At 42.7% G+C, this 13649-nt stretch overlaps 1 protein-coding gene across 6 annotated transcripts in view; it reads left to right on the top strand.

The window, feature by feature from the left end:
* Nucleotides 1–10799, top strand: part of AAK1 (AP2 associated kinase 1) — a 125862-nt gene extending 115063 nt beyond the window's left edge. For all 6 annotated transcript variants that reach the window (XM_073325207.2, XM_073325204.2, XM_073325205.2 and 3 more), the window contains one exon: nt 3925–10799. In XM_073325207.2, coding sequence (XP_073181308.1) covers nt 3925–5066 — 1142 coding nt within the window. In that variant the 3' untranslated portion in view covers nt 5067–10799. The remainder of the gene's footprint in view (nt 1–3924) is intronic.
* Nucleotides 10800–13649: the final 2850 nt, after the last annotated feature.

Genomic DNA, 13649 nt, shown 5'->3' with positions numbered 1-13649 from the left:
CACAGCTATTTGTGGAATGGTCCTTTCTGCCCTTCACCCATGACATAGAATGATATGGCTGGTACCCTTTTTAAAATAGAAATCTCCTTCCCTTGAGTGCCTCAGTCACCTTGGTCTCTCGCTTTGACCTGGAATGGGAATTGTTGGACCACCCATCATGTTGGAGACTATCTACAGTAGCTAACTTAAAGGATCCACTTGCACTAATGTTTACATTGCATGCTCCTCCAGACTAATCAGCGACAAAACCTGGGGCTTGGGCCGAACAGAACTGCCTCCCTATTCCTGTCATAGAGTAGCTTAACTTTTACACCATCCTCATGCAGACCTTGAGCACTTCAGAGTCTGTAAGTTTAGCCTATCTCCCTATATTTTTTTTAACTCGCTTAAACCGTTTTTATATAGCTGTAAGAACAAACCCATTGGTTTACTGCCCCTGTCCAAAAGGGGACACCCCTAAATATTTTAACAAAGCTTGGCATCTTCTTGTTTTGTTGGTGACGGGAGTGGTGCGCTTGCTACTCTTGTAGCTAATCCTTACTCTTCTCTTAGTGTTGGTGAAATGCACGGAGAGAACCAGAGAACTTATAACATGGGCCTGGATCCTTCATCAATGTTGAATCCATTGTGGGGCCGAGTGATTGATTTGACTAATTTTAAAGGGTACCGCTTAAAATTTTCACATTTTCTTCCTTCAGGAAAAGATGCAGGAAAATTTCCGTTGGTGATGAATTATGGTAGATCTTTGTCCTTCTCTGTTAATATCGCCCTCACAACTAAAATGTTAATTACCTTGTAAAAGCATTGAACCATCAGAAGTTACACTGAGGGGTGGCTGGCCCCTCTCTTGGACAGTGCTGTCCCAACTAAGCCAAGGTGGCACCTCAGACTTGTATACCTTTACTGCATTTCTGCTAGTCTTTATTTGTCATATGATAGCAATATGCTAGAATACAGTGGCTGGCCATTTAAAAAAGAACAGCTCCTATCAGAGGACCATCAACTCATAATGGTGTTGGGGAGCCAGGTTTCCCCCACTCCTAGTTAGAATAGGAAACAAGTGTGATAGCATAGGTACTGGTGTGGTAACCATTGGCAAATGTTGAGATTCTGATGGCAACCACTGTACGCTTGCCTAGAACTCCATTTCTGTCGACACATGACATCTCATGTGGCACACCTATACATACTTGTTTGTCTTTAAAATCTTTAATATGATCTAATTCTTGTAGTACCTTCCAGCAACTATTACATAGGCTCAGGGTGAAACTGGCCCCGGTGCAAGAGGCCAACACAAGATCTAGGCTCTGCATAAGCACTGTTTTAGGCACGTAAGTCTCACTAAATGGTGCAGAGGCCTTGACTTGGTCTTCTACAGAGGTGAATTTTAACTCCCGAATGTACATGGCCCTCCACACTTAAGCCTGAGTGAGGTATTGAGGCATGGAAGGTGCAGTGGCTACCCAGGAGAGCTTCTAATTGCCTTGCATGCGTCTCTGCAGGATGTAGGCCTAGCCCAGAGCCACTGGTCTGGCATGGGCTGAAAGCCTTGGACAGGACACGTGCACAAACTGCAGCTGCCCTGACAGCCCATAGTTTGGAATAGCTGCCACAGGGCAGCTGCTTTGCCTATCGGAAGCTAACAACAAAGGCAGAGAGCAGAATGTCATGGAACAAATTATGCTACCTTCCTAACCTTGACAATGTACTTATCCGGTGCTATCCCCATATTCTGTTCAGATGGTTGCTGCTACTGTCCTTAACTGATTGGGGCTTAAATCATATTGAACCTGTTTTCCCTCCCATCTCTACCTTTTTATAGATCATACTCTGTACACAGTGATTGTAGATACATGCTTATTATGTAGATAACACTGAAGGAAGAAAAATCATTCTGGTAAAATGATTTGTCTAGTGAAATATTGAATAGTTTGCATTATAAGATTATAGTGTAATTTGCATGTATGTTACATCTGTGATGATACATGCTCATGGCCCTCTTTTTTTCCTTCTTATTTTCCTGTACCACATCATGTTCCAATGTAACTGCATAATTGAGAAAGGCTTCTCCAAGTCTTGGTCTTTGTCAGCTGCTGCTTTAAAAATCATACAACAGCACCCAGCTTGGGAAATATATAATCAACCTCTTGGAAGGAGGAAAAAAAAAATCTATAATTAGGCCTTTTTGTTACTATAGTTGAACTGAGATTAGTATTTAAGTTTAAATCATTGCTGACAACATACGCTTCAGAGAAGGTAGACAGTATTTTTGTACAGTATCTTAGAAAATGCTCACCTATATCTACACTGTTTTACTTTACAGTGTAATGTTTCTTAAGTGAAAGTTTCCCAATAAACAATCATTTGGCTGTCTGAGTATTGTCTTTAATTATGAGAAATGGGTGTAATCTATCTGTTTTATGCCCTGAAGTTCAGCGTGTTTCCATATTTAATATACGCAGAGGTTGGCAGGAGGAGGGGGTGATCATGCAAGTTTTCAAAACTGATGTTTTGTTTAAAGCAAAAGGAAGTGTTGGTGCATCTTTCTGTCCTATCGCTTGATGAATATCACTTACCAAAACGCAAATCTTTTTGTCTGGAATCTATACTGCTTAGTTTTTCATGTGCCTTTTTCCTATCCTCTTGCTAACATGAGTCCAATGACATACTTCTAACCTGCTAATAGTTCTTTGAAGGTAAGATATCTTGTATTCTGATAACTGTCTGTGTGATTCATAAGGCAAAAACAAGCCAACTCTTGGGCTTCTGTAACTAGAAGACAGCAGGATAGTAAGTGTCCACTTCTTCCTTTATTAGTAATGTCTTACTAACACCTAGAACCAAGCTAGTCCATTAGGGTCATGTTAGATATTTCATTTGTAATCATTATATAGGGTTGTTTAAATTTAACACGGTCTGTTTTGCAATGGCTTGAATACCATTGTGAAAATTACCAGATTTGATACAAAATCCTTGCTAAGGGGAACACGTTTATTTCTTTTAAAACACCTACTGCTTTCACAGTAAGGGACGTCAGTGTGTGTATTTTACATGCCCTAAGTGTATTGTCACTTTTCTGTGAGTCCGCTCCCAGAAACAAAATTAAATATTTAAAAAATGCCCAACAATATACCGTAGAACCCCTATTTGATGAGCTAATTGGAAATTGAGGCATTCATAAAATCCAAGAGTTCATAAAATTGAAGACCTCAACTTTGCAATAGGTATGGTGCATAAGTTGCAGTGTGGTGCACTTTGTTGTTGTTGTTCGTTTTTGTTTTTCAAGCCACTGCAAAGTGATTTGCAAGGCACTGAACGCATCAGAAAGTGAATGATGTCAACTCGTTGTTCATTGACATTTGTTGTTATGATTTTTCCGCCCTCCCCGTCAGGAAAGATGGTTAATATAAGAAGTCATTTGTAAGATTGGTATTTGTAAAATCGAGGTTCAACTCTACTGCTATTTGCACGTAGGGGGCTGTTATGTCAATAGGCAGTGTTGATTATACCGAGACCTGTCTGTTCACTGGTACTTCACTCTAGACAGCAGTTCTCTGAAACAAAAACCCACATAGGTTGTGGTTCTTGTGGGTGACCTAAAAAGATCCTCATAGAACGGCATCAGGAGGGAATGTTGAATTGGAATGTATGCGTATCTAACATCTTACATCTCTTTTTAACATGTTTTACTTGTGGTGTCCTTAATTGTTAGGAAGTGCTGAGTTGTTCTTTGGTTTTTTTGTTTTTTTTTTCCAGTTTGTGTACAGTGAATGCCTTGCCTGTTCTTAATTTTATTTTCCCATTTTCCATGTGTGGCAGTTTATATCTGATCATCATGACGTTTCTGATGTGGTTAAGTTTCTTTTGCGTTCATGACTACATGGATATAGCCCCTCGAGTAATGCTCTTGTTTTGTTCTTATAGGTTTGCAGAGGGAACAAGCTGTATATCCTGACCTAACGACTGAGCACAGTAAACTGTCTGCTGCTACCGATGTACTTCCTCTGTACAAAGGCCAGCCTGAGATGCTCGAAGCGAAAACTCAGCACAATTTGGAATCTGATTACTTCACAAGAGGTGGGCCTTCAAGCAACAGTTCCTTCCACAGCAGTGAGGGAGAGGGGACAGACCATGAGGTGGACATTTTGGATTGTAGTGGGTCCAGGCCTTTACTTATGGACTCAGAAGAAGAAGAGGAGTCCAGTAAGTTGCAATCCACACTCAAGGAAAAATGTATGGCTTCCAAAGAAGATTCCAAGCCCCAGCCTTCCCAGAGCCGGAGGGGGGAAGCTCTGTTTACAGCCTTCCAGCAGCACTCCGGAGAGATTTTCAATGAGCCAGATGTCTTTGCCACGGCTCCTTTCCGAAGCTCAAGAATAGTGCATGATGAGCTGGACATCTTTACCAAAGCTCCCTTCATCTCCAAGAGCAATGTGTCTGTCAGGCAGCCAGAAGAGGCAGATGTATTCCTACGTGCCCCTTTCACAAAAAAGAAAAGCTTGGAAGAGTTGACTTCTCATAACGTTTCTAAGGAGCCTCACGTTCCAGCCTCTTTCCTAGGTCAAACTGGTGATGTCCAACATGTAGATAACTTCAAGTTCCGAAACTTGGATACAGGAACATGCGGATTGTCTGTCTCATCTAGCGCTCAGTACTGCAGGGTAGGGTTTATTCAGCCAGCCAACCTTCCGTCTCATTCCATAAGACCAGTAGAGACCCAAGAAGGCATTCCTCCCAAAGGTACATTTAAAGATCATGGTTGTATTCCTAATGATAAAAACCAAGGACATGCACTCCCCCAAGAAGCCGTCTTGGGTTCAATGGTTAGTAAGCCTTTCCGTCCACAGTCTCTATCAAAGTATTCCCGTCACTACAGTCCGGAAGATGGGCAGGGTCTGGAAGTCCAACCCATAGCAGCATACAAAGTGGTTTCTCAGACCAACAAACAGGCTATCGCAGGATCTGTGTCTATTGCTTCTCTGTCTTCCAGGACTAAAGAGCTACCCAGCATTGACCCATTTGCTTCAGCACCCTTTCCTTCCAAATCTGGAAAGCAAAAGCCTTAAACAGTCTGAGAGAAATGGGGGGTGTGCATATCTCACAGGACCTTCAATCTCTTAGTCGAAACAAGCAACATAGCAATATTTTTTTCAAATATTATTTGATACTCAGTTAAGCCTTTTTAAGTTATGTTAGATAGTTTCAGGATATTGAATGCCAGGCTCTCAAGGTTTTCCCCATCCTTTTTGAGTTGCTGTTTTTCCCCAGTATTTTTTTAGATTCTTATTTAAACCGGTAATACTCCATACTTTCTGGCTTCAGTGGGGGGAAATCCAGCGGGGATAAAATGAATTACCACTGATACTAGCATACAGTTAGGATGCTAGAGCAAATCAGTCAGGACAAGCTAATGCTCTGGAGAAGAAATGAGTTTGAAGTAGAAAGGTTGTCATGATTCTCTTCCCCCCTACCTCTCCCCCCCGGCCCCACCTCTTACCAAGGGGAATTCTGGAAGAGACCAAAGGACAACTCTTCCCAACTGTTAATCAATGTCATCACAAAATCAGGAGCTGTAGATTGGGAACTTGATGAAGAGTGTGTGTGTGTGTGTGTGTGTGTGTGTATCATATGCACGTGGAGTAAAATTGACACGTGCCACTAGTCTGCCACAAGACCTCTGCACCATAGAAGACCTGTTTTAAGTATTGCATAGGCCCTCTGTTGGCCTTCTTGCCTATAGGCAGGTTTTACTCATTGCAGATGTAATAGGCAATTTTCACTGTCTGCAGGTGTAATACATGAAAATGTATCTTTTTATGGACCTGATCCAAAACCTGTTGAAGTCAATGGAAGGACTTCAATGAGCTTTGGATCAGCTCTTTGGGATCAGGTACGTATGGCTGGAAGTATCGGCATAGCAATCTTTCAGACACATTCTTCCTGTCACGTTTGGCTACGCTCCAGAAATACCATGATCCTACTGTGTTACTAAGGAAAAGAACAGTCGCTTAGTATTTATAATATAATTTAAAATGTTGGTGTATCACACTTGAGTTTAGGGGAAAATGTAGTTGTTTAGTGTGGAAGTTCATTGTGATATTTGTCATGTTACGGTTGGTGGCTGAGCACGAGTACAGTTGACCTCTTCAGGAATTGTTAGTCTCACAGTGTGCCTTTTCACACAGGAAGGAAAAAGGCAAGTATCCTTAATTAATAAGTGTCCACGTTTAATGGGAAGTACCAGGTAGCAAAGCAGTCCCTGTCAAATCTGTTTTGTTTTTCAAGCTATTTCACCCAAGAAAACACTTCTAAATGTCGGACTATAGGGATGCTTTTGGCTGATGATCATTAATAGTGGTGTCCTTTTTTTAAATGCCTGGTGTATCCAGAGAAGCCACTCTCCTAGTGGACATCCTAGAAGAGGGCGATCTCGGGAAGGTCTCCATGACTCTCATTTTCTAAGGGCCTGATCCAATGCCTATTTGAAGTCAATGGAGACAGTCCTGTTGACGCCAGTAGTCTTTGAGCTGGCTCTTAAAAGCGTAGCCATGATTTTGTTTCCAATTAAATTTGACAACTGAATAAAAATGACGTAGAGCTTTGCACTGAAAATGAGGGGAAAATTCTGCGCTTGGTTACACTCTCAACATCTCCTTGAATTCTCTGGCCTTGCATGGGGGAAAATCTTAAGACAGCGTTGGTTTGCCGAGGTTTTAAAAGTTTGTAAATAGATGGTGTGGGACTGGTGTTAAACTCTGCTATCTTACAAGATAGACAGGTCCTCCGAGAAACTGTTAGCTTTATTGAACAGAGTATGTAGCGGGGGGGTTCTCCTCTCTCACCGGTGTCAATCAGTGTGTGACTGGTAAATCTAGCAGAGTCTCACAAGTGTAAAGCTGGTGTAAATGAGGGTAGAATTGGGTCCAGTCATTTAAACACAAGACTTTCCAGTCTCATGGGAAACTGCTTTGCTTTACAAGAACTCAGACCTATGACTTTGAGCTGCCAGGAGCCCAAATAGCTGTTCAAGGAACATAAAAGGTACATTGAAACTACATATTTGCAGATCTTTGCTATGCAAAGCAAAACATTTAGTCCTATGGCTCACTGTTAACATAACAGCCAGGGAGGGAGAATTAGAACAAACTTGTCTGCCACCAAATGGGTGAGGATTAATGAAACACAATTCATCTTCCCTTGCCCAACCCACACTGCAGTCAGAATGACACGAGCCACATTTTGCTGGTGGACTGGTGCAGTTCTGACTTCAGCGGGGCTGTACGAAAGTAACCAAGGGTAAAGAACTTGACCTGATGTGCTTAATACTCAGGTAGGGGAGGGAAGAATACTTGAAAATAAGGAGCATAGATGGCTGGCGGTCGGTGATGTGGTTAGTCTAGCTCAGGTTTAGAGCCTTTTTTTAAAAGGTGGGCAACTTCCTGCTGTTTGTCTGTTGTGTTTCAAGTCAGGGTCTGCCTAGGAAAAACCACAGCTACAAAATCTGTCAGCCATCCTAGAAAACGGAAGTACTGTAGACCCGTTTCTGAGTTTCTTGGATGTAATGTTTCTCCCCAACTAAACCGAGGATATAGTTTGTGTGTGGGTGGCTTGGTTGGTTGGTTGTTTTTAAAAATAACTTATCAAATGCGTTACTGCTGGAATAGATGAATGCGGAATGCCTGGAACATCTGCGATGTCAGACTGTGAAATACAAGGCATACAGATGAGGCTTAGCATTCGGGCGCAAATTCATCCCTGCACTTTTGCAATCCCCTGTTATGGTCCTTCATGGAACCTGGAGACAGAACTTTGCCCTGAACTGTGAACTTCACTTGGCGAGGTAGTGGAGGGAAGGAAGGAGAAATGTAGGTACTATGGGCCTGAATCTGGTGTAAATGAGGAGCCACTCCATGGCAGTAAATAGTTACACCAGCATAAATGGGATGAGAACTGGACCCATTGTAGCTGATAACTGGATTCCCAAACCTAGGTTCTTTATTTTATGGGTGTGTCAGTTTTTTTTTTTACTTGAAAAAGTTACTATAGAGCTCTGTTGCTCTAATGTCTGTTACTTGGAATGCTTGACCTTTTGTGAAAAGTACTGATGGAAAAGTATGAGCAAATCCTTCTTCAGACTCCTGCTAGGATCCAGCTCTTTGCTTTCTTGCCAATTAGTGTCCGTAAGGAAGACCGGAGTTACCGGTAAGTCAGATCTAGCTATCTTACACTGCCAGGTAGGATAGAAAGGGAGAATGGGAAATGTACAGTAGCTTTGACAGCTGAGAGTATTTTCCTCAATTTCTTTACTTAGGTTTGTTATGGATTGAATTTTCCAACCAGGATGTTGGCAGTTGACATCTCATTTCTCAAGCACTTTTTATGAAAAGCAAGTAAAAATTGTACACAAACTAACAATCCTGCTAGTAAACCCAACAGGTGAATAGTTTTAACTACGTACAGGAGCACTCTGTTCAGATGAGTTCATTTTGCTCAATCTACCAACCACTGGAATTTTGGTTATGATCAGAAAACTCTGAAAATTGCATCTTGTTGCCCTACTAATCTGATTTTTCCAGATCAACTCATTCCCCCCCCCCACACACACACCTCTCAAGTTGCCAGCATGACAACCTCAACCTGATCAATTAAAAATGGAGTTGTGATCTCCCTGTATCATCTAAAGTTCACTGTTTTAAATGCACGTGGCAGAAAGTACTATGGAGCTTCTGGGTTTTTTGGCAACCCTGATTTCATAAGGCTTTGACTTTTTTACTGTTCAGTAGACAGAGCTACACAATCCAAATGTGACCATTTAAATCACTTTTCTGAATGTACGCACAACTTAAGAAATGTAATCAAACTTTTTTTTTTATTTCTGCCACTTCCCAGTAACCAGTAAAATTGCAGCAATCAGTTTTCAGTTTTGGCTCTGGCCAAAAGTGTTAAAGATCCCTTTTCAGAAGCAACCAAGACCTGTTGAATTTCAAGGGCCTTAGGCTCCTAAGCTACGTGGGCACTTTTGAGAATAGTACCCTTTCCAGTCTTGCAACTGGATCAATGCAGATCGTGCCTGCCCGGAATCCCATCATGGTCACTGTTTTAGGGGGTCACCTGCACAAAACAAGGTCTTGGTGAACTTCCTGGTTGGCTTTAAGCAATCGGCAGCTCAAGGAGCTCTTTCTAAGCTCTGCAACTCAGTGGCTGTCCCTATTTGACTTTCTAGGAAGGAGGAGAAAACTCCTCTCTTCATGATAGCAGCAGCAGGATATGAGGGAAGGTCATTTTTGTTCTGATTCTCCTTCCTCCCTCTCCCCAGTCCACCTTGACTTTAACCATACTACAAATGTCATACCACAAATCACATAAGGTTTCTCCTGGTTGACCCCCCCCCCCCCCCGCTTTCCAAATGCACTCACAGAAAGAACTCCAAATATCATTTCATGCTGCTGTGTAGACAAGTACCAATCAGTCCTGTGACAATCTTCAGCTTCTGTAATTCACAATTGTGGATGTGGGGCATCGTTTCCCAGCTCGCTGCCAATTTAAATTTGAGTTTGGTTAAACCCTTTCCTTTGGAAAGGATTAATCAGAGCTTCTGCACACGCCAATTTAAGCCAGGCAATCAGCTCAGCTCTGTGCATCTCACTCCCCACGCATTTTTACAATGATCATAGCCATAAGAGCTGCTTTCGTATTAGTCAGCATCTTCTTTATCTTATTGCTCTGCTTCCAAGACTTGTAACTGCATCTGCTCTCCCTTCCAACCAGCTCAGTACTATACTATATGTGATTAAGTGTTGAGTTTACAATCTTATTCTCTTGAAGCTAGCGTGCACTCAATCTGCAATCTACAATATGCATGGAGCACACAGAAGATCCTAAACTTGCAAGAAACCCAAGTAATCAATCCTGAAACACTGTAGCGGGGCATGTTTTCAGCTACATTTAATATAGCAAGTTTTATACTGAGTGGGCTCTCTAGAACTGAGAGACTTTCAGTCACTCCAAAGTTGGGATTGGTTACGTTAACTCAGCTTCCACCAAAGATTGTCCTGTAGGAGAGTTGGTTATTGTTTGGGTTTTTATTTAAATCAAGGCTTCTTTAGGACACCCAAAGACTCCAAAGTATTTTCACCGTGTAATCTTTTATTCTGCTTTTGAAACACATTCCTGAATTATGATGAGCTGTGGTGGTGATCCTACCAAACCACAGCCTTTCGTTTTTGTGTTGTGTACTGTAAATGTTCTACTGTTATAATAAATCTAGATGTGCCGCCTGTGAAATTAGAGGGGTAATCACAGATTACTCTCTCCTCCTCCCCCCCACCCCCAAAAGAGAGAAAATAGAAAAAGGGATTCATAATCTTATGCAGGTATAGGGAGAGTAGATTATGTTCTGCGTGAAGAAGCCTGATGAGGAAATATCCAGTGGATCTGAATGAGGCAGATTCCACTAAGCATTGACGAAGATAGCGAAAGACTATCCTAATGTGACGTTCAAAAAGACAGCAAAGTCTTTCTTAAGGAACAGAGAGCCTGAGTTGGACATGTCAGATAACTGGGAATACAATCTGCATGTCACTGTAGGCTGTGTATTGTGAGACCAGAGCTTCATTTAAATCCCATTTTTATTAGGGTGACATGGGCATGGTGTTGGAAATACCTCGGACTTGCAGACTACGGGAGTCCTGTTGCACTCCAGGTGTGATTCCGCAATGTTGCTGGTAGTCTTGATGGAGAAATGTTAGAGCTGTAAACTGACGTCCTTTTTATTAAAAACCTTATCTGAATAAAATGTACCTTCCCTGCTCTGTGTTCCTTCTTGTTAGCATGAAATTGTCACCGGTCTGGATACAAAGCATTTGGTTTCGCAGTCTCTTTCGTCATGCTGGTGTTAAAGGAAAATTTCCTGATAGTTGAATTTCTGTATGCCCATGTATACCATGGTGCTCAGCAACCAAGGTCATGGGTGCCTCTAGAAAGACTGAAGAGAGAGGTAGGATTCTAGGTTTTGGACTAGGACAGCCAAACTAGCATGACTTCTCCAAGCACGGTCACACAAGGGAAGCCCCATGTTATTTTTAAAGGGATCTTGATTTGCCTAACCTAGGGCTGCATAAATAATACACACATGATGGTGTGCAGCTAATCAGCACTCATGCAGCATCAGCGATGGATCCCAGAACCTCACTGCAAAAACAAAGGCTGTTATGCCACACAAACTCTGCTTTCCCTGGAAGTAGAGCATTTTACTTTCCGTACGTTGCCGCGACCTTGCAGTTTAACACTCACAAGTATACACCAGCTAGTATGTTACACTGAGCCTATTGATTTGTGGAAATGTGCCTTTAAAAAAAAAAATCAAAGAAAGTGCAGACATATAGAAGAGCAGTGTGGGCGGGTAAGGGAAGCCTCCAGCTTAGGAAAAATCTACCACCCCACCTAGTCTCTTTCAGGCTCTTCCCTGGGGGCAGAGTTGTTGAATTCAAGCATAAAACTCACAAAGGAACACCAAATAAAGCTATTCCCTGATAAACGCAGGGGCTCAGAGACCTTTTCTTCCGCACCCTCTTCCTTCTCCAGGGCCAATCCCTTGAACTGAACCACATCAACCCCTCTCTTGCAGTTCCCCTTTCTCCCTCAGCCACTTGCAGGCTTTTATAATTGATCCCTTTCCATGTTGGTTGGATAATTGAAGAGGGTGGCCTAGCCCCAGGCCCATCAAGGGGCAGACCACCCTGTTACAAGCAGGCTTCAGTGAAGCTTACAGGGAGGACTTACTCTGTGTCAGCACAAATGGTGGCCAAAGAACAACAAAGCAAGCAGAACAACTAATAAGAAATACAAGTGATGGGTGAACAGAATTTTCTCCAGCGGAAGAATGAAAGTCTGATGGGCAAAACTTTTGTGCCCCTGAATTGCTGCTTGCTTCTGAAGGGTCTGAGGCAGAAAAAACAGATGTGATTAGCCCAACCCTAGCTGCTCTCCAATTCGATATAGTGTATTGCTGCCAAATTTGAAGAGGCCAAGTTTTACAGTAATGCCCTTTAAATTAATCACAGGTGTATAGACTATGTGCTAATCTTGGTGAGATTATTGAGGATTCAAATGTTCCCTCTGTGAGAGAGAGAGAGACATACAGACCCTTATTCAGCAGCATTACTCTGTACAGCTCTGCTCAGTAGGTGAAATCTGCACACCAGAGACCCTCTGTGTCAAAGACTGCAATCTAAACGAATGAATGCAATACGCTAGTCTCAGACCAAATAGGTCTCCGGCAAGCTAGCTGGAGGAGAGTCTAGTCTGCCAAATTCTTGATGATGAAATCTAATCACAGATTTGTGCAACACATCTATGCTGCTGGGCTACTGCCAAAGGACAGTTACCCCCTTTTTGATCAGAGCAGTTAGCCAAAATCGAGGACCTTGCAGGTTGTGTCCACGGGGGGGAGATATTGATGATGGAGTCAGGTATCTCTGATGTGTTCCTGTTTGTTTACAAAGAACGTACAAAGTTCTGTTTGCCAGAACACAAAAAGAACCAAACAGCATGAACCAGTTTCTTTGCTCACAATGTCAAGCCACTTTCAGCCAGCACTCAGCCCAAAAAACTCCCTGTAGCTATTCAAAGGGCTATACTCCAAGAGTTGGTGCTTCCTTACTGCCTTCTCAATAAATGGGTTAGTCTCTTAAGGTGCCACAAGTACTCCTTTTCTTTTGCAAATACAGACTAACACGGCTGCTACTCTGAAACCTGCCTTCTCTGTGTTCGCTGGTCTTTCTGCTGTTTTATATACATAAACCTCGGCAAAACAGTATGAGCCAGCAACACCCTTGTCTGTTGTCATTTCTCTTACATGTGCTGTAGGATGAGGACTGTATTTTATTGATAGCCTTGCAGCAGGGGCCTGGCTCCTTTAGGAATTACTGCACTGCAAGTACGATGGCAGGTAGGTATTGTAGTCTCAGTTTAAGAGAGGGCAGTGTGAAAGACAGAGAGGGGAAGAGCGGCACTTTCTGAAAGGGCCACTGATCCTACTGAAACAAAATATGTGCTCAAGCAAGTGTCAGGCAAAAACAGAAAGGATCAGTTCTCTGGAGCAGCCACTTTCCCTGCATTTGACCAGCGCTCGACCCAGTGGAACTATGATCAGAGCTGGGGGTCTGTGGGTAGTGTTATAACAGAAATGTAATGAACACAGTGTGTGTCCCAAGCCATGGGATTTTGTTGGTTCCCTCAAAGCCAGAGCTCCTGGAATGATGTGACTATTTTAAATTACAGTTTTAATTTAAAAAACACCAACAACAAACAGTACATTTCTAGCTCTCCTCAGTATAAATGCTCAAAGCACAACAACTAGACGGTAAATAAAGCCTGCTACTTTTAAACCAAGCTTATGGTTGCAGGGGAGCAAAGACCTGATTTCTGAACGCTTGGGGGGTGAGGGGGGGGCAAAAATAACGGAGTTTTGCTCCCTGAATGTTGCTCCACTGTGTTACCCTAGCGTATAAAGCTCCTGCTCTTTTTTCCTAAAGGCAGAGGGCTTGCAGCCCTTGCTAAGCCCACGGCTCGGTGCCTCGGTGGGGCACATGGGGTGGGTGGGTTTTGCAGCAGCCTGGGGGTTGCTACGTCGGTCGTGCTAATAAAAG

Source organism: Lepidochelys kempii, chromosome 26, assembly GCF_965140285.1.
Source record: "Lepidochelys kempii isolate rLepKem1 chromosome 26, rLepKem1.hap1, whole genome shotgun sequence".
In the NCBI taxonomy this organism is placed as follows: Eukaryota; Metazoa; Chordata; order Testudines; family Cheloniidae; genus Lepidochelys; species Lepidochelys kempii.
Note: the sequence above shows the minus strand (reverse complement) of the source record. Positions and strands in the feature narration are given on the sequence as shown.